The following is a 26,022-nucleotide window of genomic DNA, read 5'->3' on the forward strand; positions in this document are numbered from 1 at the left end:
ACAAAGAAATGATCAGACAGCCAAAAGTCATTAGCCTCCAAATATGCCTATCGATGTCCAACTTGACATGGAAATCGGAAGCCACGTTTGGTAGAAAAGAAAGTACTGTATGAAGAATCACTCCCGCTTCCATGATCCGTAGAAAGGGTTCCCTGCACAAAACAGCCTGAAGCTCCAAAATACACCATGCTGAGACAATGGCAACCAGAAAGCAGATCTAAAAGAGAAGCATCCTTTAGTGGCTGGATGGGGCTTCCACTAGGCCCTGCAGAACGATGTTAAGTTTCCATGTAGGGAAAGGATGACGCAAGGGAGGCCACTGAAGTATAAGCAGTATCTGCCTAAGCCCGATTCAGTATCTGGAACGGACTCTACTGCTCAGATGCCCAAGAGATGCTGCAGGGTAGCATGGACTTTCGACTCCTTCTTTGCCAACCTGCCGGAGAGTCCAGAAACAAACCCAGAGGGAGATAAAAAGTCGATTTTGTGTCCTTCCCGAATGATGTCCAACACCTACTGGTCTGAGGATATTAAGAGTCCACTCCTGGTAAAACAGAGAGCCCTGATATGAGGGAGCCAAACTTGACTTTTGGCGTCATTGGGGCTTTTTAGGGGCAGCAGAGGCATGGGAGTCAGATGCTTGAGGACATCTGGAATTGCGGCGGTGGCAAAAAGGGCAAACAGAATGCTAGGAATGATAAAGAAGGGGATCATGAACAGATCGGAAAAGGTTATCATGCCACTGTACCGGGCCATGGTGCGCCCTCACCTGGAGTACTGCGTCCAGCACTGGTCGCCATACATGAAGAAGGACACAGTACTACTCAAAAGGGTCCAGAGAAGAGCAACTAAAATGGTTAAGGGGCTGGAGGAGTTGCCGTACAGTGAAAGATTGGAGAAACTGGGCCTCTTCTCCCTTGAAAAGAGAAGACTGAGAGGGGACATGATTGAAACATTCAAAATACTGAAGGGAATAGACTTAGCAGATAAAGACAGATTGTTCACCCTCTCCAACTCTCTAAAGTTGAAAGGGGACAGATTCCGTACGAACGTAAGGAAGCTCTTCTTCATCCAGAGAGTGGTAGAAAACTGGAACGCTCTCCTGGAGTCTGTTATAGGAGAAAACACCCTCCAGGGATTCAAGACAAAATTGGACAAGTTCCTGCTAAACTGGAACGTACACAGGTGAGGCTGGACTCATTTAGAGCACTGGTCTTTGACCTGGGGGCCACCACATGAGTGGACTGCTGGGCACGATGGACCACTGGTCTGACACAGCAGCGGCAATTCTTATGTTCTAACCATTATCTCTTTCTCTCTCCAAGATATCCCACATGCCTATCCCAGGCCCTCTTGAATTCAGACACAGTCTGTCTCCCCCATCTCTTCCAGGAGACTGCTCCACGCATTTAGCACCCTTTCTGTAAAAAAGCATTTCCTTAGATTACTCTGGATCCTATCACCTCTTAACTTTCTACTGTTCAACGGCTCCCCCTTCTGCTTCTATTCCTTTCTCTCCTCTCTTCTACCTTACAAAGTATTTAGATCAATGCTGTCTTGTTAAAATGTTTATTTTATTTTTATTTTTCCTCTAACTCTACTTTTCACTTCTCTATTACCCTCCAGGTACTTTAGTTAGATTGTGAGCCTTCGGGACAGTAAGGGAATTTTTCAAGTACCTTTCTTATTTCTAATCTTAATGTATATTTTCTGTAAACCGCTTAGAACCTAACGGATGTAGCGGTATATAAGAAATAAATTACATTACATTACATTACATTAACTTCATCCTATGCCCTCTCATTACAGAGCTTCCAATTTAAGCTCTTTCAGGGCATAAGCAATGAAATGGTGGACAGAAACAGACTTCATTGGATGGTAAGTGAGATGGATAAACTGGACATACTGGCCTCACTTGTGTATGCTGGACACTAGACATTTTAAACATATATTTTCCCATACCCAGGCCCAGCCTGTACCTTGCTGTCTGTGAACACATGTATCCTTTGAAATGCTAACCCAGCTGGCCTTTGTGCTGCAAAGTTCCTGTCTCCATTCCCTGCTGGGAGGATATTTCTCCAAGGTTCTGCTGAACTGTTATCAGTGCTGTATGACTTCACATATGCCAGGCACCCTGGACAGCCATAAAACATTTATAACTAGCAAGGATCCCTGCAGGACGATGTTGGTGTAGAGAGATGAGAGAACTTGGTACCACAACATTTGCTGCCTGTCTCTGAAGTGAGTTATGGGATCCAAGCACAGCTGGGGTGTTGAAAGGTCACCCTTGCCAACTTTCAGCATACAAGGACGCCATCCTGAAGATGTACAGCGGTGTAAAACCACAAATTAGCATCTGCAAGGTGATAAGGATCTCAGAGCTGGAGGAAGAAAGTTCATGAAGAATTCTCAGTTTCTGCAAGGCCCCCCCCCTCCTGGGGGGGGGGGAAGTGAGACAGGCATGGACTGAGTGGAGGAATAGTTAGGTATACATTTTTGTACCAATAGGGAAGTACATGACCAGAGTTCGGGGATGTGCTTTTTGAAACAAAGGAAGAATTTCTCTGTATAAAAAACACATGCATCACAGGTAGAGCCAGAGAGATTCACTTACTTATGCTGCGGGGAACTGCTAGCCCCCTGCTAAGCATACGAGTGCAAGTTCTACTCTCCATTGCATATTCTGAACTGACAATATACCTTTCTGCTATGCCTTTGCTGCTGTAATTCTGTAAGTTTTTATACTAACAATAAACAAATATTGTCTGTTTTTGGAACATACAATGCCGTCTCGTAGTCATTCCAATGAGGTAACCAAAGCAGCATTTACTTCAGTGGTGACTGCCCGACGTGATCATGCTTGGTTTTCACGCACTTGCGTGATTAACGGATTTTATTTTTTAGGTGTTCTGGTGAACTTCAAAGAGTAACATGTTCAGGGGGCGGGGTATTGCGCCTTGGTGCTGGACGAATGGTGCTCCTGTGTGAGGGGGGTTTTGGGGGCCAGTTGTGGCAGGGACTGGGGCCACATCGTGGTCCACTTTTGTGCCGTAATTGGACACCAAAACTCCACAAAAATATATTTCTAGTCACACAGAGACCGTACGGAATTAATACTGTACAAACTGTAAGTACAACCTTTTTATTTTAATTTTTATATATTAGACGTCAGGCTAGTGATAGGGAAAGACAGTTGACATTGTACATTTGTATATATATACTGTATATATATATATTAGGAGAAAGAATAGGGTTGAGTCAAGATCTGGATTGAGATTTTTCTGTGAGCACCCTGCAATTGTGTGTGTATGAGACGTGCCAGGGGCACGAAGTGAGAGAGTCCTTATTTGCGTTTCCATTGTCCTGCGAAGGGCATGGCCAGAGACGGACAAAGCAAAAGATTTCTGCGGGTGGCTCAAGGGGACAGAATGAGGAGTAAAGCAGAAGTGAGAGACCTCCCCAGACAGGAATCCTCTGGAAAAGCCCTTAGAGAGGATCCTGCAGTGATAATGACAGTGTGTCCAGTATTATAGGAAGTACATGAAATTAGTAGGAGAATAGCATGTAACACTTAGGAAGCTAGAAATGTTTCCTGTTGAAAAACAAAGGGGATTGCAAAGAGGTGAACATGTACAGAATTAGGGAACGTGCCATTGTGTATATGTATGTTAATATTAAAAAAAAAAAAGATTAGATTTTGGCAAAGGGACGGATTACTTTTTCCGGTATAGAGCTTAGAAGAACAGACAGTACACGAGGCTCACTCCCAGTTGTGGTAAAAAGGGAGGGGTTGCAGTGAGATTTTTCCAACTACATTAGCCGATTGAGGAATTTTAAAATATAATCTATGAAGGTAGATGAAGCCATTATTTATTTATAGAATTTTATAATATTACCAAGCATATACATCTTGTACAGTAAAGTGCGATTGTGCGATCAATAACATAATAAACTAAGTTTCCAAAATTGAAATATACCATAATGCATAGTTAAATTTAAAAATAAAAATACATGAATAAAGTAATAATGATCTGATTTGATCGCACACTAGTCCTCAATAATTGGATCCAAGATTTAAAAAGTAGAATAAAATAAGTCAAATTAGTTAACAGGAAAACCATGTCTACTACAGTAGAGAGAGTGAGACCAGAAGGCTTTGAACATGCGCAAATGCTCAAAGCCCAGTCCAGCCCAGCACAAGGAAGAAGGAGGATCTCCCTCGCACCGCCCAGCCCAGCCCAACGAGGGAGGATCTTCGGGCACTGGCACGTCCTGTGCATTGGTGCTGGTGCCGGTGCCCAATCGGGTAAGAGATGTTTTGCGGTGCTGGGGGGGATGTAGGATCGCGGGGGAGGGGGGGTGACGTGAGCGTGGGGGAGGATGCCGGTTCGCAGGGGGGATGCCGGATCGGAATGAAAAAAAATTGTACAACGCGCTCACAAGTATAATGCGCACGGTTATGCACGGTTTGTAAAAATCGTGTATAACGCGCACGTTATATGCGTGAAAATAGGGTATAGGACAACTAATGCAATCCAGATCAGACGTAGCCGGAGATGCCTCCTGCACAGAGGCCCCTGGCACAAGAATGTCCAGGTTAGAAGAAGGTGATGCGCCTCCTGGCTGTATTAAATGAGTTGGGTCCAAAGAATATGCTCTCCAGAGGAGCTGAATGAAATCCAGAGAAAAATCACACCCTGTGGCTACTGCTGGGTCCTGCTGAGGTGCCTGTGCCACACCAAATGAGTCCCCAGACTTGGTAAACAGGTGTTTGGTGCCAGTGTCCAGAACAGCCTGTGGCCAAGACATTTTGCCCATATCCCAGACTGGCTCCTCAGCCCTGGAGGACTTGGAGGTAGCAAAGCCCGAAGCTGCTGCCACTTCTCCCCCCAGCGTGCTGTGGCACGCAGTACACGGATGCTGTTCCAGTGCCAAACCGGCACAATCCATACATGTAGTCAACAGATTAGTGGCTGAGTTCATCCCAATTGACGTTAAACAAAATTGAGGGGTTTTGAGGCAGAAATCAAGCTTTAAAAAAAAAGACTGATAAAAATCCAAGATGGCCACCGCCAGTGAATTTGCGCTAAAAATGGGAAAAATAAACACTTTCCAAAAAGAAAAAACAGCGATTTGGTGTTTGAGGAGGTGGGAGACCTGAACCCTACCCTCAGAAACCCTCAAAAAAGAGTGACATACCACCCCTGAAGCTCCCATAGAAAATAATGAAGGTGTATTCACAGTCTATGAAGTGCCTGTCACCTCTGTACCCTGCAGTTGAATGAAGGAAAAGGATTTTCTGCCTCAGAACTGCTCTAAAATGACCAGACTTAAAAGATCTTCGGACTCCGACTGTAACCTCAGTCCCCACATTACCTCTCCACATGACTGGAGGCAGCAAATGCAGTCTGCACCCTGAAATCCAAAGAGACTTTTACATAGGACACAAATAGCTCTAACTTTCTTCTAAGTTAGGAGGAGCACATGCTCAGAAGTGTTTGGATTTCTGATTGCGGGAAGGGATTAAACACCTGGAGTATGGAATCTGGAAGGGACATAACAGAAGGAATGTTGCTACTATTTGGGGTTTTCACAACAACACACATGGATCAACTTCTAGATTATCCAACCCACAACTGAATATCTATTAACAGAGAAAAGGGGGTATAAAGGATAATTTATGATATTCACTTTAAACAATCTTCTTTTGCACATCAGTGTCTTAATTTGTTTATATTAATATTTCATTCTTATTCACCCACTATCCTAATCATTTAGATAATACCCTAATTGGACAATAGAACTCATCTCCAAATTTAATAGAGAGGTTGAAGTATCATAAAATATGCATTGTTCTCAGTATAGAGACCTCTTATAACTCAGATGTTATTTCAAGTCCTCATCCTGAATGCATGTGGTATAATCATTTACTTCAGTACATATCCACTGATTCACTGTAAAGTTCCTGCTGACAAGAGGTGCAATGCTAAGTGAGAAAACCAGCATCTAGATATATCAGGCATCAATGAGTAAAACAAGGTTTACACATGGAATAATTAATTACCCCCTGTGTGATTTTGAAGTCAAAGGTTATGCATTGAAATTTCCATTATCTCTTGATACCTCTGAATGTTACCATCACCTCTTGAATGATATTTTATTGTATTTGTGACCTTCAGAACATGTTACAGTAGCACAACAATAATATTGTCCCCCGATGAAGGCTATTTGATAGCTGAAATGCTCCAAGATTAATTTGAGCGTCAGGTAGTTCATGGTCCCCTAATGTTGGTCTGGCTGGAAGGCCACTAAGATAAGTGTTGTTGCTCTTCTATAAAGTATACATTTAGAAGCATATAATTTAATAAATGGATTTTAAGGTTTGATAACACATTAATAAATGAAATAATATTTTTAAAATTTGATTAAAGGATTGCACCCCCAGTTAGTTAGATCGCTCTTTTAATTAATTAAAAATTAGTAAATAAATAATTAAGGTTAGGAAGGAGATTTTGAAGTAAATGATTATACCACATGCATTCAGGATGAGGACTTGAAATAACATCTAAGTTATAAGAGGTCTCTTTACTGAGAACAATGCATATTTTATGATACTTCAATCTCTCTATTAAATTTGGAGATGAGTTCTATTGTCCAATTAGGATATTATCTAAATGATTAGGATAGTGGGTGAATAAGAATGAAATATTAATATAAACAAATTAAGACACTGATGTGCAAAAAAAGATTGTTTAAAGTGAATATCATAAATTATCCTTTATACCCCTTTTCTCTGTTAATAACTATTTGGGGTTTTGCCAGTGATCTGGATTGGCCACAGTGAAGATGGGCTTCTGGGCTAGATGGACCATTGGACTGACCTAGTAAGGATATTCTTATGTTCTTATCAGCCTAACACAAAATGTTATTGCACGCCTGGTCTGTAATCCAAACTAAACAGATCCACAGTGCCTGATCTCTACAGGCTCATACTAAAATGAAATATTATGCTGTGATGACTGGGCTTTTTAGGCTCCACAAAGTACCTGTGCTGTTTAAGGTCTGTGGTTACTGTGATGAAAGCTGCGGCATCCTCCATAGCATCGAAATACTCTGTCTCATCATCTTCATCACTGGGTTCCCCTTTTAAAGGCAGCACATTCCCTGCAAATACAAAGTCAGTTCAGTCACTTCCACAGGCAAGACACATGGTAGATATATTAAATGTGCCATTTACAAAGTGTTTCTTACTGTATATGAGTAGTAGCACTTTGTGCATATGACCCTTTAACTCAAAATTTTTTTTAAAATTATTGTTCATGGCCTCAGACATGAATTGTCTGCAGATTGTAATAGTATCTTCAGGTTGTAACTGGCTTTGATGCTGCCATATGCAGAACGCTCTCTAGAGAATGGTATCATGATGATGGGGGGAGAGTGTGGCACAGTGGTTAAAGCTACAGCCTCAGAACCCTGAAGTTGTGGGTTCAAACCCACGCTGCTCCCTGTGACCCTGGGCAAGTCACCTAATCCTCTCCATTGCCCCAGGTACATTAGATAGACTGGGACAGACAGCGAAAAATGCTTGAGTATCTGAATAAATTCATGTAAACCGTTCTGAGTTTCCCTGGGAGAACGGCCTAGAAAATGGAATGCATGAATGATGAAACTAGGAATATAAAACTCTTGGAAGGTTGATATCTTTGTCCATGCCCTCTCTCTCTCGATCCTTCTTTTGGAGGAGCTGGGATCCAAAGGAGGAATATCTACGCTCAGGAGGAAGATGGGAACCTTGAGCTAAAAATGTCATCGCTTGTGAGAAGGTATCATAAGTCTGGGTTTCTAATCCACAAATACAAAGTGTGTTCAAAGAGCGTAAGAAGAAAGAGGAGATTCAAGGAACCAAGTGAGAAAAGGGGCAACAATGAAGCTGGGAGAGGAGTCGGAGCCTTTGGAGAGCTAGGACCTAAAGGAGGAGTTATCTATGCTCAGGAGGAAGATGGGATCCTTGAGCTAAGAATGCCATCGTTTGTGAGAAGGTATCATAAATCTGGGTTTCTAATCCACGGATACAAAGTGTGTTCAAAGAGCGTAAGAAGAAAGAGGAGATTCAAGGAACCAAGTGAGAAAAGGGGCAACAATGAAGCTGGGAGAGGAGTCGGAGCCTTTGGAGAGCTAGGACCTAAAGGAGGAGTTATCTATGCTCAGGAGGATGATGGGATCCTTGAGCTAAGAATGCCATCGTTTGTGAGAAGGTATCATAAATCTGGGTTTCTAATCCACGGATACAAAGTGTGTTCAAAGAGCGTAAGAAGAAAGAGGAGATTCAAGGAACCAAGTGAGAAAAGGGGCAACAATGAAGCTGGGAGAGGAGTCGGAGCCTTTGGAGAGCTAGGACCTAAAGGAGGAGTTATCTATGCTCAGGAGGATGATGGGATCCTTGAGCTAAGAATGCCATCGTTTGTGAGAAGGTATCATAAATCTGGGTTTCTAATCCACGGATACAAAGTGTGTTCAAAGAGCGTAAGAAGAAAGAGGAGATTCAAGGAACCAAGTGAGAAAAGGGGCAACAATGAAGCTGGGAGAGGAGTCGGAGCCTTTGGAGAGCTAGGACCTAAAGGAGGAGTTATCTATGCTCAGGAGGATGATGGGATCCTTGAGCTAAGAATGCCATCGTTTGTGAGAAGGTATCATAAATCTGGGTTTCTAATCCACGGATACAAAGTGTGTTCAAAGAGCGTAAGAAGAAAGAGGAGATTCAAGGAACCAAGTGAGAAAAGGGGCAACAATGAAGCTGGGAGAGGAGTCGGAGCCTTTGGAGAGCTAGGACCTAAAGGAGGAGTTATCTATGCTCAGGAGGATGATGGGATCCTTGAGCTAAGAATGCCATCGTTTGTGAGAAGGTATCATAAATCTGGGTTTCTAATCCACGGATACAAAACAAAGTGTGTTCAAAGAGCGTAAGAAGAAAGAGGAGATTCAAGGAACCAAGTGAGAAAAGGGGCAACAATGAAGCTGGGAGAGGAGTCGGAGCCTTTGGAGAGCTAGGACCTAAAGGAGGAGTTATCTATGCTCAGGAGGATGATGGGATCCTTGAGCTAAGAATGCCATCGTTTGTGAGAAGGTATCATAAATCTGGGTTTCTAATCCACGGATACAAAGTGTGTTCAAAGAGTGTAAAAAAGAGGAGATTCAAGGAACCAAGTGAGAAAAGGGGCAACAATGAAGCTGGGAGAGGAGTCGGAGCCTTTGGAGAGCTAGGACCTAAAGGAGGAGTTATCTATGCTCAGGAGGATGATGGGATCCTTGAGCTAAGAATGCCATCGTTTGTGAGAAGGTATCATAAATCTGGGTTTCTAATCCACGGATACAAAGTGTGTTCAAAGAGTGTAAAAAAGAGGAGATTCAAGGAACCAAGTGAGAAAAGGGGCAACAATGAAGCTGGGAGAGGAGTCGGAGCCTTTGGAGAGCTAGGACCTAAAGGAGGAGTTATCTATGCTCAGGAGGATGTTGGGATCCTTCAGCTAAGAATGCCATCGTTTGTGAGAAGGTATCATAAATCTGGGTTTCTAATCCACGGATACAAAGTGTGTTCAAAGAGTGTAAAAAAGAGGAGATTCAAGGAACCAAGTGAGAAAAGGGGCAACAATGAAGCTGGGAGAGGAGTCGGAGCCTTTGGAGAGCTAGGACCTAAAGGAGGAGTTATCTATGCTCAGGAGGATGATGGGATCCTTCAGCTAAGAATGCCATCATTTGTGAGAAGGTATCATAAATCTGGGTTTCTAATCCACGGATACAAAGTGTGTTCAAAGAGTGTAAAAAAGAGGAGATTCAAGGAACCAAGTGAGAAAAGGGGCAACAATGAAGCTGGGAGAGGAGTCGGAGCCTTTGGAGAGCTAGGACCTAAAGGAGGAGTTATCTATGCTCAGGAGGATGATGGGATCCTTGAGCTAAGAATGCCATCGTTTGTGAGAAGGTATCATAAATCTGGGTTTCTAATCCACGGATACAAAGCGTGTTCAAAGAGTGTAAAAAAGAGGAGATTCAAGGAACCAAGTGAGAAAAGGGGTGACAATGAAGCTTGGAGAGGAGTCAGAGTCTGAAGAGAGAAGATCCAAAGGAGTTAGGGCAGTGGTCTCCAACATGCAGTCCCAAAAATCCTCCTATGCAGCAGCCCTCAAACAGTTGGCTGAAATGCTCTTCAGATTCTGTAAATGAGATAATTTCAATCTTGCCCACTTGATATAGTAATTGCAAAAAATCTCTTAAGTGCAGGTATCATTTATAGAATTTGCTACTGTTGACAATCCAAAATAAAGTGAGCTTTTAAAACATATCCTTGAAGTGTTATAGAATCAATAATACACTTCTCCCTCTGAATCCGCGAAGGTTAAGGGCAGAGCTGGCCCGCAAATAAGGAAAATTGCGGATAACTTTTAGGTCCAACTCTGACTCACCTCCGCCTCCCTCCTGCGTCCCAGACCTTACCTGGTGGTCTAGCATTGACATTGGGCAGGAGTGATCTTCCTACGCTCCTGCCCCATGCAGAGCTGTCATAAAAAAATGGCTGCCGTGAGTTCCCATTGGAGTCTCGTGAGATCATGGGAACTCACAGCAGCCATTTTTAATGATGGCTTTGTACGGGGCAGGAGCATAGGAAGATCGCTCCTGCCCAGCATCACTGCTAGACCACCAGGTAAGGTCTGGGGAGGATGGATCAGATTCAGACTTTAAAAAATAAGACACAAAGGCAAACAGCTAAGGGCCAAAGGCCCAAGAAAAATTGCCTCACCACCCAATCACTGCATATTGTGAAGTTCAGCGAATTACACAACTTATAGCTGTAGTCTAGCTTAAACATTCCTAACTTGTGGATTCAATTATTTGAAGCAGAACACTTAACTTAATTAAAGGTTCTGACAGGGCTCGTTTCAATCCTGCATAAGCAAACGAATTTGAATATTGTACACATTCACTGAAGAGCAGTGGTGTCTCTAAAAATATAAATACATTAAACTTTTATCTTCAAAATAATCGTACATGTTATAAAAAGTGCTTTATATTCAATTCAGGCAGACCAGATGGTACCTACCAAACAGGTAAAATTTACATTCAAAACATCGGTTTTGGAGTAATCAGTGGAGTAGGCTCATTTTGAATGCAAACTTTAACTGTTTGATGGGTACCATCTGGTCTGCCTGGATTGAATATAAAGCACTTTTTATAACATGTATCATTATTTTGAAGAGGCAAAACATTAAAAAATAACCGAATTCGTGAGTACTAAACCCGCGGATTCGGAGGGAGAAGTGTAGTATTTATTTTGAATGTTTAAGTCAAGGCGGTTTACAAAGAAACTTGAAATCTTTTGGTGGCCCTCAGAGCTTTCTCATATTCACTGTTGTCCTTTATCTGTGAAAAAGTTGGATACTACTGAGTTGGATCATCTTAGCTTTCTTCCATGTTCATTTAATTGGCATATAAGCAACTCTTTTCAGAAGGAATACAGAGCTTTTACGTTTTTCTGACAATATATATTGACATATCTTGGTGTTGGGCCTACTTACTTACTTTTCTACCCATTTTTCATTTTTGGTTAAATATTTTTTAAACATTTGGAGGGGGAGGATGGTGAAGGGGAGAATCTTATTGCTCTGAGCTGTCCATTTTCTGTTAATAAATTCTGCCTGGGTTTTTTTCCACTTATATATCGGAATATTAGAAAGGCTAGAGATTCCAAAATTGGTAGGAGTAACTCTTTACATCAAAAAAATATGAAAGCAACAGAAATACAGGTGGTATAGGGAAAAGAGGTGGCAGGGATAGTCCAATGGCGTTTGATTTATGTTCTTACCAAGTGCAAACACTTGTGCACCACAAACCTACTCAAAGCACTTAAAAAAGTTGTGATATTACTCATCAATTGAACAAGAGAGAGAAAGACCTCAGCAACTTTAGTAAAGTCTTAAAAATTTGTCTCTAATGTAGATTTTAGTATTTTTCCTTGGTCTCTCAAACTCTTTCTATATTTTTTTGAGAAAATTTTTATTAAGCACTTATTTTTGTGCCATATCTATTTCAAATTTTACTGCTTTTCAAATTTAGATGCTGAAAAAAATCCACATATTTTCAAACAGAGCAAAAAAATATTAAAAATAAAGCACATGTAGCTTTAAAATCCCAAGGGGGGGGGGGGACTGCTGCCATTTCACTCAATTCCCTACTGGAAATTTATTTTATTTGAAAATGTTTTATTAAGAAAGAAAATGTAGAGGTACACCAGCTATATTTAACAGGCCATGCCTCATCTCCCCCTGGACTATGAGGTTATCACAAGATTTTTTACTTGCTGGCTGGTTTCACAGTATAGTAACTGTTAGCATGGGTCTTAGCACAGTTTAGTAAACAAGCCCTTCAGGAAGTTGTGTGAGGAGGAGGGAGCCGGCCACAAGATAACACTGGAGGGCAGGCCACATAAAACGCGGGCCTTGAATTTGACACCTGTAATCGAAACCAGTGTTTTTAAACCTTTTTACACCTATGGACCTGCAGAAATAAAAGAATTATTCTGTGGACCGGCATCGGTCCGTGGACCAGTGGTTGAAGAACACTGGGCTAAGTTGTGGGCCAGATCCTGCCCATCTCTACCCAATCTCCACCCCAGACACCGCCCCATAATAGTACTAATTGTACCTTGCACGTCCCGTGCCTCATCTGGAAGCCTTCCCTCTCTCTGCAATGTCAAAGAGAAGGCTTCCGGTTCAGGCGCAGGATGCCCGTAGGAGCCACTGCCTCTGAATCAGTTAGGAAGAGGGAGCTGGCTCGAAGATAACGCCGCATCGATCGCACCTTGGACCGGCAGTTGAAGAACACTGTTTTGGGCCTGATGCATGTGCTGGCCCTGTGGACCGGCAGGAAATTTCTGTGGACCGGTGGTTGAAGAACACTGATCTAAACCACATTTTGTCAGCACTACATACATAAATCCCCAATGCACCTGATCAAAACCTCCGCATCAAAACTAATCAGCAGGGAAAGCTTTTGAGTCTGCTCGACTGCCTCCAAGGAAGCCAGAATAGATCTCACATTTTTCACAGCATGACACCCTCGAACAAAGCCACCTGGGAAGAATGTAAAAGGTCTGGAAAAACACGGGCCGGAATTTTTGCCATCTTAATGAGATAGGCCGATAAGAACCTGCCTCCAAAGAATCCTTATTAGATTTCAGCAGAACTATGATTTGTGCTAAATTCAAAGAAGGCAGTTTCCTCTGGTGAACTGCTTCATTAAATAAAAGGATCAAAGATGGAACTATCTCCTCCTGAAGTAACTTGTAGAACTCGTCTCTAAAAACATCGGATCCTTGGGCCTTCCCCAGGGGGTACAAGATGGGATTAAGAGGCCCAAATAGATCTGTAATAACCTTTCATTCAATGGTCTCAATATCAATAAGAGGTCATTCTGACAGAGGAAAAAGGATCTCAGTAACCCCAACGGACAGTCTTATTCAAAAGTATCATATAGGGTTCCGTTGTCTTTCATCGATCCAAAAAACCTCTCTATTAGGTGGCAAGTCAAATGTGTGCAAGACAAAAGTGCGCGGAAAATTGCAAAGATAACTGAGCGCAACTACAATTGCGCGCATGACAACTCAGCGCAAGACAATTGAGCATAAGACAACTCAGTGCAAGACATGGGGCAACAGACCACAATACTGCAAACACAATATAGATCTGCGCCCATTTACCTTGCGCTATAAAATCCTGCACGCTATTGTCTTGCGCTATAAAGTCCTACGTGCTATAAAGTCCTGCGCTATAAAGACTTGCGCGCATCTGACCGTGCGCGTTTGTCTGCCCACAATTGTCTTGCGCACAAATGACTATGAACCATAGTTAATGAAACCAAAAGCTCATGGTCCTTAACAGATTCTGGTATGCCTATTCAACATAAATTGTTATGGAGGGATCTATTTTCTAGGTTATCCAACAGCAAAACCCACTTTTGGAGACACTTATGGTCATGTGCAGTAGATTCCATCGACGTTTCTAGGCCCTCGGTGCACTGAAGATGGGCGTCCATTTCCCAGCCCATTGAGTCCAAACTCTTATGGACAGATACTATTTTATCCTGCAGCTGCTGAAACATTTTATACAGAGCCTCCTCTACCACCAAGCAGACCTAGACCACGATCTCCACTGTCCACTCCAAGCTAATGGAAGGGCTCAGGGTCCGCCATCTTTGCCTCTCCTCCATGTGCTTTCTCCTTATCTTTCCGCACTGATTTCACCGCCATAGTGGAGACAGACACCAGTGTTTCACATTAAAGTGCTTCAGGACACAGTCCGACAAACTGTGAATGCTCTGCAATGCCTTGGGATGTGCAAAATAGGGCTATAGAGAAGGATAAATGGAGGAACCGAGCAGATCAGCCTCTGCTTCAAGCTGAAAAGAAGTAGCCATTTTAGCCTCTCCTCATAGGGAAGTCATCTCAAACTTTTTATCATTTTCGTCACCCTTCTCTGGACCTTTTCTAATTCCGCTATATCTTTTTTGAGATAAGGCGACCAGAAAGCAAAGTTGCTTACCTGTAACAGATGCTCTCTGTAGACAGCAGGGGAATGCAGACACACTTGTAGTTGAAGTCTGCTGATGAAGCCTATGGGCCGGTGCTCTCCCCCTAGCTAAGTAAGCTTTACACTTACTGGGCATGTGTGGGAGTCAGTACTCCCACCGCCCCTCCCCTTGGAATGCCAGTTTTGTCCCTAGCAATATGTAAGGATTGAAAAAGAGGGGATGGCGGGCGGGCAAGTGTGGCTGCATTCCCCTGCTGTCTACAGAGAACATCTGTTACAGGTGAGCAACTTTGCTTTCTCTGGAGACAAGCAGGGGATATGCAGGCATACTTGTAGGTGAGTCCCAAGCTTGAAAAAAGTATCTGGGTGGTAGAGAACCATTCATACTGCATCTTCCATATTCAGGAGTGCTCCGATCAATGTAAGAGAGCGAGTTGGAATTAGATTGGACTTTTTATGATTGATGATGAATCCTAGAGACTGAATGGTTTGAACTGTGGCCTGGATGGTTAGAAGCAACTGGTCTTTGGAATGTGCCACAGGGGCCAATCGTCTAAGACCATGTGCTGTTGTTTTTGCAGATGTGCTGCTACCACTGCCAGGCACTTTGTGAAAACTCTTGGTGCTGAAGAAAGGCTGAAAGGCAGCATTTTGTACTGGAAATGCTGAGTCAGGTATTTGAACCGTAGGAAGTGCGAGTGAGAAGTATGAATGAGAATGTGGGTATAGGCATCTTTGAGGTCTAGGGCAGCTATCCAATCGTATTGTTTCAAAAGAAGTAAGATAGTTGGTAGAGATATCATCCGGAATTTTTCTCTTTTGAGGCAGGCATTTAGAGGTCTGAGGTCTAGAATAGGTCAGAGACCTTCAGTCTTTTTGGGAATGAGGAAGAAACGGGAATAGCTTCTGGAAGAGCGTTCCAGTTTTCTACCACTCTCTGGGTGAAGAACTTCCTTACGTTTGTACGGAATCTATCCCCTTTTAACTTCAGAGAGTCTCTAGAGTCAGGAGTGGTACCGGAGGACTGGAGAAGGGCAGATGTAGTCCCTCGCCACAAAAGTGGAAGTAAGGAAGAAGAAGGGAATCACAGGCTGGTTAAGTCTGACTTCTTTGCAGCGTTGTGGGCAGGGCCTCAGAACCTGATAGTGCAACCAGGCCCAACACTATGGAGCAAGACCTGCTTGTATTGGAAAAATGGTCCAGTACTTGGCAACTAAACTTTAATACCAAGAAATGTAAAGTGATGCACCTTGGGAGTGGAAATCCATGCTAAACATACACCTTAAACAGCGAAAACTTAACAAGAACTACTGCAGAAAGGGACTTGGGAGTTCTCATCCGGGATGATATGAAAGCTGCTAACCAGGTGGAGAAAGCTTCAGCGAAGGCCAGACAAATGCTGGGTTGCATCAGAAGGAGCTTTATCAACTGGAAGCCGGAAGTAATACTGCCATTATACATATCCATGGTGAGACCTCACCTGGGGTACTGTGTCCAATTTTGGAGATCACATAATCAAAAAGATGTAAAGAGAGTGGAGTTGATACAGAGAATAGCCACTAAGATGGTCTCAGGACTTAAAGGCATCCCATATGAAGAACGTCTGATCAAACTGCGCTTATATTCTCTTGAAGAACGCAGAGAAAGGGGGGACATGATAGAAACATTTAAATACATCTTGGGCCACATCAAAGTGGAGGAAATCTTTTTTCTAAAGGCGACAAGAGGGCATTCACTAAAACTTAAGGGAGGAAGATTTCATGGTGACACCAGGAAATACTTCTTCACTGAACGGGTGATTGATCGATGGAATGATCTTCCCCATCAGGTGGTCGAGGCCAGTAACGTGCTCGACTTCAAGAGTCGATGGGACAAACAGGTGGGAGTACTACGGAGTTATGCTCAATCGATAGATACTCCAAGGAAGAAGGGTCCTTGAGCAGCCAGACTAATTGGAGGGAGGGTTCTCGAGTGGGCAGACTTGTTGGGCCATCGACCCTTTTCTGCCATCATATTCTATGTTTCTGTGGTAAGTAAATTAATGGAAACACTTTTAAAACCGAGAATGGTTAAGTATCTGGAATCCTGTGGATTACAGGTTCGTAGGCAACATGGATTCACTAGAGGTAGGTCTTGTCAAACAAATCTGATCAATTTCTTTGACTAGGTGACCAGAGAATTGGATAGAGGATGTGGTGTATTTAGATTTTAGCAAAGCCTTTGACAGGATGGGTCCCAAAGTGAAAGACTGGGTCAGGAACTGGTTGAGTGGAAGGCAACAGAGGGTAGTGATCAATGGAGATCGCTCTGAGGAAAGAGATGTTATGCGGTGTGCCTCAAGGTTCTGTTCTTTGGCCTGTTCTTTTTAACATTTTTATAAATCTAGCAAAATGGTAAGGTAAGATATGCCTCATTGCGGATGATATCAAAATCTGCAATAGAGTAGACACGTTGTTTGGTGTGAATAACGTGAAGCAAGACCTGGCGAAGCTTGAATGGTCTGAAATTTGGCATCTAAAATTTAATGCTAAGAAATGCAAGGTCATGCATTTGGGCTGCAAAATCCAGAAGGAACGGTACAGTTTAGGGCAGGGGTGTCCAACCTTTTGGCTTCCCTGGGCCACACTGGCTGAAAAAAATGTTTCTGGGGCCGCGCAAACGTTGCAGCAAGACAGAGGAGGGAGTCGGCAAGATGGTAAACACTCGGGGGCAGCAGAGGAAAACACTGCATCGCTCTCGACCGGGGCCGCACAAAATACTTCATGGGGCTGCATGGGGCCCTTGGGCCGCAGGTTGGACACCCCTGGTTTAGGGGGTGAAGGACTTATGTGAATGACGGAAGAGCAGATCTTAGGTGTGATTGTATGTGATGATTTTAAGGTGGCCAAACAGGTTGAAAAGGTGACAGTGAAAGCTAGAAGGATGCTAAGCTGCATAGGGAGAGGTATGGCCAGTAGGAAAAAGGAGGTATTGATACCTCCATATAAGAACTCATTTACAATATTGTTTACAATATTGTAATTCCCTACTCAACGGCCTTCCACAAAAAGAAATTCGCCGCTTTCAACTTATACAAAACACTGCAATAAAACTCATCTATAACCTAGGTAAATATGATCATGTTACGCCAGCTTTGAAAGATGCTCACTGGTTACCCGTGATGCACCGAATCACCTACAAAATCATCCTTTTGTCATTCAAAATAAAATCTTCTCAACTGCCATTATTTCTTCACAAACTTCTTTTTTTTTTTTTTTATTATATTTTTATTATTTTCAACTTAAATTTCAAGTATTACACTTGTACAGAAAGCAAGAATAGAATGGATATCAAATACAATAGTAATATAATTCCTAAGTTAACAATTATACTATTTATGCTCAAGTCCACAAATTAAGATCCAAGAATTAAAGAAACTTGGCGAAGAAAAAAAAAAAAGAACAGTAATAATAACAGAAAACTGAGAGCTATAGCATTGAGATAGGGGTCACAATATCTAAATTATAGGGCTCAAAGATTGTTAACATTCAGACGAGACATAGCCACGAAGTTAGTCAGTTGTGATGGTTCAAAAAACACATATTTAAACGTACGATAATATACAATACACTTACACGGATGTCTCAAATAAAAAGTTGCCCCCAAAGATAAAACCCCAGGTTTCAAAAGAAGAAATTCACGGCGGCGCCTTTGCGTCTCCCGTGCCAGATCTGGGAACATTAATATTTTATAACCAAGAAAGCTTTTTTGTCTATTTTTAAAGTAAAGTTTTAACAACCATGTTTTGTCAATTGGCAAAGCTAAGGTGATAATCATAGTGGCTGGTGATGCTAAATCCTTCTCAGATGTTTCTAAAACCTGTGAAATATTTAAAGGTTCTTGATCTGAAGATTTTACTTTTGGTTGTTGATTTTGTTCTTTATCAGGCAAGTAATAAACCCTTGAAAATGGTGGTAATGAATCCTCGGATATCTCTAAATTTTCCATTAGATATCTCTTAAGCATATCTCTAGGTGTTACTAACTCGAGTCTTGGAAAATTAATTAACCTTAAATTATTGCTACGTGAGTTATTCTCAAGCATTTCAATCTTCTTCCTTAGGTTAATATTGTCTTTAACTAAGATCTCTTGAATTTGTTTCGATGATTCAATTTCTTTTTCTATTTTTTGAATTGATGAATTAGAAGTATTTGTTTCTTCTCTTAAGTTCTTCAGTTCCTTATCATGTTCCTTAATTTTCTCTTCAATTTGTTGAAATGTAGGAGTAATATTTTTAACAAAACCAGCCATTAAGTCCCAAATAGAGTCTAAAGTCACTACTGCAGGTTTAATCAGTACAATTGGAGTTTGTGTAAGTGTAAATTGCTCACCGTCCTGAAGTCCTTCGAGGGGAGTCTTCTGTCCTTCCCCCTCAGATTGAGATGGTGTTCCCCCAGACATCTCCATGGGGGCCCTGGAAAAGTGGGCCCCAACCTCCAAGCTCTCCAGTAAATCCTTCCTTGCCTCTGGAGAGGAGAAAACCATTGAATCCGGGGTTTCCCCGCCCCTGGGAGAGCTGGTCGTCTGGGGCTGCGGGGGCGGTGCCCTAACGTCAGGGCTCAGCGTGGTATCGGGCCCAGGAGTATCCACAACGGGTTCGCCTCCCTGTGTCCTCTGCGGGCCGCCATCCGACGTCGCTGTGGCCTCTTGCATGCGCCTCAGGAGATCCTGTATGTTTCCGAGACCCGGGGCTCCAGGACGCCGCGAGGCAGAAGCGGCACTCCGGCCCCGTCTCTTCGGCATCGCGGTAAGTAAAAACCGCTAGGAAAAATTCAAACGAATACGATCCTGGGACACGCAGCTCAGCGCGTCCTGCTCTCAGATCGCCATCTTGGATCGTGTGCTTTATCTTTATGAAACTCTCTTCACAAACTTCTTATCCCTCAGTGCTCTACTCGAACTCTAAGATCTTCAAATCGAAATCTCTTATTGATTCCGCCAATAAAAGAATTTTATTACACACGCAAAATAAACTTCGCAGTAACTGCCCCGACATTGTGGAACTCCCTTCCACAACCAATTCGTGACGAACAAAACCTAGACAAATTTAAGAAAAACTTAAAAACTTTCTTATTTCGAGATGCATTCTCTTCCACTTAATATCTATCCTCTCAATTTCTTTTCTATCTAATTTTGCTCTTTTAAACATTCAATATATCTTATCCCCATCCAACATGTTTCTTCCTAATCCCTCTTTCTCCTTTTCTTACTTACAATGTAACTTTACCCATCCATTCCCTCTCTCCTCACTGTCAAGTCTGTCTTGTTATTGTCGTTAATGTTCACTATACATTATTTAATTTATTTAATATCTTTTGTTTTTTATTTTTTCTCAATTGTTTCTACTCTTATCTGTAAATTTTTTAAATCCAATGTAAACCGTCCAGATATTTGCTTGATGGTCGGTATATTAAAATCTAATAAACTTGAAACTTGAAACTTGTTTACAATTCTGGAGGCCGCATCTTCAAAAAGATATGAAAAGGATGGAGTCGGTCCAGAGGAAGGCTACTAAAATGGTGTGTGGTCTTCGTGATAAGGTGTATGGGAGGACAGACTTAAAGATCTCAATCTGTATACTTTGAAGGAAGGGCGGGAGAGGGGAGATTTGATAGAGATGTTTAAATACCTATGTAATATAAATGTGCATGAGTCGAGTCTCTTTCATTTGAAAGGAAACTGCAATGAGAGGGCATAAGATGAAGTTAAGAGGTGATAGGCTCCGGAGTAATCTGAGGAACTACTTTTTTGCGGAAAGGGTGGTAGATGCGTAGAACAGTCTCTCGGAAGAGGTGGTGGAAATGGTGACTGTGTCTGAAATCAATAAAGCGTGGGATAGGCACACAGGCAGTGGCGTACCTAGGGGGGGGCGGGGGGGGGCGGGCCGCCCCGGGTACCAGCCCTAAGGGGGTGTTCCCGGCCTTGCCGTTCAGTCCCCCGCCACCCCCGAAGGACCGCTCGCCCCACTGACCTTCCTGCACCACCTGTGAAGCAGCCCGCAGCAGGATCGCGAAGTCAGCGTCAGCATCCCTGCGCTGCTTCCTGCGCCGCGATCCCGCCCCTCCTCTGACGTCAGAGGAGGGGCGGGACCGTGGCGCAGGAAGCAGCGCAGGGATAGCTGACGCTGACTTCGCGATCCTGCTGCGGCTGCTTCATAGGTGGTGCGGGGAGGCCAGGGGGGCGAGCGGTCCTTCGGGGTGGGTCGGGGCATCAGGCCTTCAGGATGGGGCGGGCGGGCAGGCAAGCAGGCTTTCAAGGGGGAGGGGGGTGACAGGCAGGCAGGCAGGCCTTCAAGGGGGGACAGGCCTTCGGGGGGGGGGGGTGCAGACCTTCAAGGGGTGCAGGCCTTCAAGGGGGGCAGGCAGGCCTTCAGGGGGGTGCAGGCCTTCGGGGGGGGGTGTAGGCCTTTGGGGGGGTGCAGACCTTCAAGGGGGTGCAGGCCTTCAAGGGGGGGAACAGGCCTTCAAGGGGGGAAAGGCAGGCAGGCCTTCAAGGGGGGGACAGGCCTACAAGGGGGGGGGACAGGCCTACAAGGGGGGGGGGGACAAGCCTTCAAGGGGGGGTGCAGGCCTTCAAGGGGGGTGCAGGCCTTCAAGGGGGAGACAGGCCTTCAAGGGGGGGAAAGGCAGGCAGGCAGGCCTTAAAGGGGGGACAGGCCTACAAGGGTGGGACAGGCCTTCAAGGGGGGGACAGGCCTTCAAGGGGGGGACAGGCCTTCGGGGGGGGTGCAGACCTTCAAGGGAGGGCAGGCCTTCGAGGGGGGTGGTGCAGGCCTTCAAGGGGGTGCAGGCCTTCAAGGGGGGACAGGCCTTCAAGGGGGAAAAGGCAGGCAGGCAGGCCTTCAAGGGGGGACAGGCCTACAAGGGGGGGGAGAAGCTACAAGGGGGTGGGACAGGCCTTCAAGTGGGGGACAGGCCTTCGGGGGGGGTGCAGGCCTTCGGGGGGTGCAGACCTTCAAGGGGGGGACAGGCAGGCAGGCCTTCAAGGGGGGGACAGGCCTACAAGGGGAAGGGACAGGCCTTCAAGGGGGGTGCAGGCCTTCAAGGTGGGACAGGCAGACCTTTAAGGGGGGACAGGCCTTTGGGGGGGGACCATGATTTAGAAGTACACGGAGGGAAGGGGGTGTTCAAAGAGACATGCATATGCCAAACTTTGGGGGGGGGGGGAAGAAATAATGGGTCTGAAAATAGAGGAGAGGGAGAGAGATGATGGACCACGGGATTTAGGGAGGGAAGGAACAGAAAGGGAGAGAAATTGGACACAAGGGATGGTGTGGAGGAGGGATAGAGATACTGGATAGGAGGGTAATTAGGAAAAGAAAGGGAGAGATGGTGGACTCTGGGATGGTGGGGAAGGAGGGAGAGATGCCGGATGAAAGGGTATTTAAGAAAAGGTGGATCTGTGGAGGGAGATGAAAAAAAGGAAAGATACCAGACTTCATGGGAAGGGAAGGGAAATGGAAAGGGAGGACAAAGTTGGCAGATGGATGGTTAGCATGCAGAAAGAAGGAGACCCTGGCAAGCAAGTTATCAGAAGAAAACCAGAGCCTTGGACCAACAAGATTTGAAATATAACCAGACAACAAAAGGTAGAAAAATTAATTTTATTTTCTGTTTTGTGATTATAACATGTCAGATTTGAAATGTGTATCCTGCCAGAGCTGGTGTTGGACTGCAAACGTGAGCTAGGATTTAACAGAAAGAGGAAAAGTCCTTTTTGTTTCTTTATTTTATTTACACCACAGCGCCAGTGTGGTTAGGAGAAGCCAAAGGGGGTGAAAAAGCTATAAAACCCACCAGGAGTTTTGAAAAAAATCACCCAACTGGGCAGGAAAATTGAATTGAAAAACCAATTCAATAGGGCTGAATCGAATCAAATTTTTTTTTTCCTGTATCTGGCAGCATTAGTTTGCGCTACTGTCTTAGACTTTAGGACCTGGGATTGGGGAGAGATGGCATCCTCAGTACTTTATAATGCAAGTGAAACGAGGATTTGGTCAGACTTTTGAAGGGTCTACAGAAAAAAAATATTGTATAGGCCGGGGACATGAGACAGCAGGAAATGGGAACTTTTCTTCCTTCTATTTTTGTGAATGGAAAGGCTGAGGATGTCAGAGAGGTCAGTTAAAATATGTGCTTTATAAGAAAATATAATAATGTGTTTTATAAAGTTTATAGCATAGCTGGCCTACCCAGTGAGGTGTTCCTAGTGGTGATGGTGGCAGCGTGTCAATGTGTTGAGAGGAAGAGGTGGTCTGGGAAATTCTGCTGAGCAAACTCCGGGCCCATTTCCACCCCCCAGTTAGTCCACTCCACTCAACTGATTCACACACTGAGTGGGTCTTTGGGTGTTGTTTTGGGATCTCTTCCAGTGGTTTATCTCCTTCTGGTCCAAGGAAGGAAACTTTGTTATCCTTAGCATTGACCTACAGAATATGTTTGTAACAGCGCTGCTTGTGTGGCATTAGGCTATGTAGTGATTGAAAGAAAAAAACAGACCTTTGCACATTTTTGCACTATATGGTGGGTGTATGAGGAGATTCACATTTCCTGCACAGCTAAGTCCATGTGAAGTTACCTTGTGCTGTATTTGACATCTAGCAAGGTCTCTGTTTGAAAGGAAAGATCTAAACTTAAAAATGAAGTGGCCAGAAGTTATGGTAAAAGCAGATAGTGTAGCTGGTTTTAAGAAAGATTTGGACAAATTCCTGGAGGAAAAGTCCATAATCTGTTATTAAGACATGGGGGAAGTGTCTGCTTGCCCTGGATCGGTAGCATGGAATGTTGCTACTCTTTGGGTTTTGACCAGGTATTAGTGTCCTGGATTGGCTACCATGAGAATGGGCTACTGGGCATGATGGACCATTGGTCTGACCCAGTTAGGCTATTCTTATGTTATGTTCTCATCTGTAGGGGCCTTTGTTTTCACTTCTTATTTTAATGTATTTTTTTTCTGGGAACTTATCAGTGTTTTTTATAATGGGAACAAAAATGGAAGAGAATTAATGTGTGTGGGATGAGGGGGTAACTAATTTCTTCAGCTAAATAATTCAATCCACTTCAAACAGACATAGGAGAACTTGTGCACCATTCACACACCCTCCAACCAAAAACGTCAAAAGAAAAAAACTGTTCGACAACCTCCTAGCCATTCGAGCTGCAACACTTGACCCCCAACTCTACAACCTATTGACCTCGACCACAAACTACAAAACCTTAAAAAAAGAAATAAAAACCCTTCTATTCAAAAAACACATAAAACCGAACTAACACAATCAGAACTGTCCCAAGCATCACCTGCAACTACTCCATATGTACTTCTGATGTCATGACAATTCAGACATAATTTATGTTATGTTATGTTTGGAATAATGGTTACATATATGAGGTTCAATAAAAGAAAATTTTCACTGCCTGTTTCTATTCTGACCATTTATTCCATTTCATGGTTATTGCAAAAAAAAAAATAAAAAAAATTTTTTTTTACATAGGGGGGGGGGGGGTGTCAAAAAATGATGGGCCCCGGGTGCCACATACCCTAGGTACGCCACTGCACACAGGATCTCTTAGAGGAAAAGATAATGGTTACTGTTGATGGGCAGACTGGATGGGCCATTTGGCCTTTATCTGCCATCATGTTTTTATGTCCTAAGGGACTTAGATGGGGAGGAAGTAATAGTAATAGGATTCTTCTACTCCTCCTCTTGACCTCAAGCTACCCCTAACGCACCTGTCTCTGCAGATTGCTCCATAGTCTGCAACTAAGGAACTTATATACATGGAAATCCTTACCATTTGCTAGATTCAAGAATCCCTTACAAACCTTATATTATTAGCCAAGCTTCCCCTACTCCGCATTTCATCCACACTATCCGAAAGTCATTGCCAACAGGATAATCTGTGCCTTATGCATCTCTTAAACAATTTCTTTATATTACTTGTAAGTTTGTATTTCTGTAATTGTGTATAGCCATGCAAGATAGAACAATGCATAGAAAGGTAGTTTAAGAGCAATCTTATGTGATGGTGCAACGCAAAGCTATGACTGGAAATTGTAACCCATTCTGAGCTCTTTGGGGAGGACGGGCATAAGTTTCAAGTTTATTTAAGATATTTGATATAATCGCAATATCCAAATCCAATGCGATTTACAAAGATTAAAAATAGGAAAAATAAAAAATCCAACTAACAGGAGATTAAAAACAATTATGACATAAAAATGCAATTGAGACGGAGGGGGTTAAAAAAAATTGGATTAAATACAATTCCAAAATAAATGAAAAAGGATGGGTAAGGAGACAAAAGGTTAGGAAATGTTACCCACTTAATTTCTGCTTAACAGTGTCCAGATAAATTCCAGAATGAGGTCATATGATTTTAAATGGGTCAGCTAAAGGCATCCTTAAACAGCCAACTTTTTAGTAGGCCTTTGAACTTATTAAGTAATTTTTCTTCTCTTATGTTGAAAAGAAGCAGGTTCCAAATTTGAGGAGCTGTAACAGAAAAGATCATATCCCTCCTTGAATAAATTATTTTTCATGAGGGAATTACTAAAAACCAAATAAATAAATAAATTCTACCAAATGGTGGTTCAAAGCAGTTAACAAAAAAAAAGAAAAAGAGGAGAAACATCTTCAGATTCTTATAAAACGTAAAAGACGAAAATGCTTATAAGTCTAAAGGTAAAGATAGCCAAAATCAAACTGCCTGTTAGCTAAAAGAATCCCTACAATGAATCCCTAGAAAAGAGGGGGGAAAATACAAGAAAGGGATCTCTAATCCTAAAATCTCCTCCATTAAAAGGGAAATGAAAGTAAACCAATTAAATATTCCGCAGTTTAACCCAGCTTCTTTGAATACACTGATTCATTCTCTGGTAATTTCCTGTATAGATTATTGTAACGCTCTTTATAAGGGCATTACAAAAAAGAAAATAAGACGCCTTTCAGATAGTGCAAAATACAGCTATCAAGATTATTTATGGTACTAAAAAATATGATCCTGTTTCACCTCTCCTGTTCAACGCACACTGGCTACCCGTTGAACTTAGAATTAGTTACAAAATCTTACTCTTAACTTTTACAACACGTTCAAACAATTAACCAGAGTTCATTGATAAGACTCTTAATTCCTTATAGTCCCTCTAAATCGCTTCGTTCTATGTCACAGAATCTCCTTGTCGTATCATCACTAAAATCAATTAGCACGCTGAGATCCAACAACTTCGGCGTCACTGCACCTTCTCTTTGGAATTCGCTCCCTAATCATTTACGCATCAAATCTGTGTTAAAGCAATTTAAAGCAAAATTAAAAACATTCTTGTTCCAAGATGCTTTTGGACAATAACTGTTCTTTTAAGGACTAAAACAAGCTTTATAACTTTTTACTCTTACCTATTGTTTTTCCCC

At 43.0% G+C, this 26,022-nt stretch overlaps 1 protein-coding gene across 6 annotated transcripts in view; it reads right to left on the reverse strand.

Moving 5' to 3' along the window:
- OSBP2 (oxysterol binding protein 2) overlaps positions 1-26,022 on the reverse strand; it is a 333,561-nt gene that overhangs the window by 102,862 nt on the left and 204,677 nt on the right. For all 6 annotated transcript variants that reach the window (XR_004540462.1, XM_033956744.1, XM_033956742.1 and 3 more), the window contains one exon: positions 7,047-7,164. Coding sequence is in view for 5 of the 6 variants with exons in the window: in XM_033956744.1 (XP_033812635.1) it covers positions 7,047-7,164 (118 nt within the window). In the remaining variant the exon portion in view is untranslated. The remainder of the gene's footprint in view (positions 1-7,046; positions 7,165-26,022) is intronic.

Source organism: Geotrypetes seraphini, chromosome 8 (genome assembly GCF_902459505.1).
Source record: "Geotrypetes seraphini chromosome 8, aGeoSer1.1, whole genome shotgun sequence".
Classification (NCBI taxonomy): domain Eukaryota; kingdom Metazoa; phylum Chordata; class Amphibia; order Gymnophiona; family Dermophiidae; genus Geotrypetes; species Geotrypetes seraphini.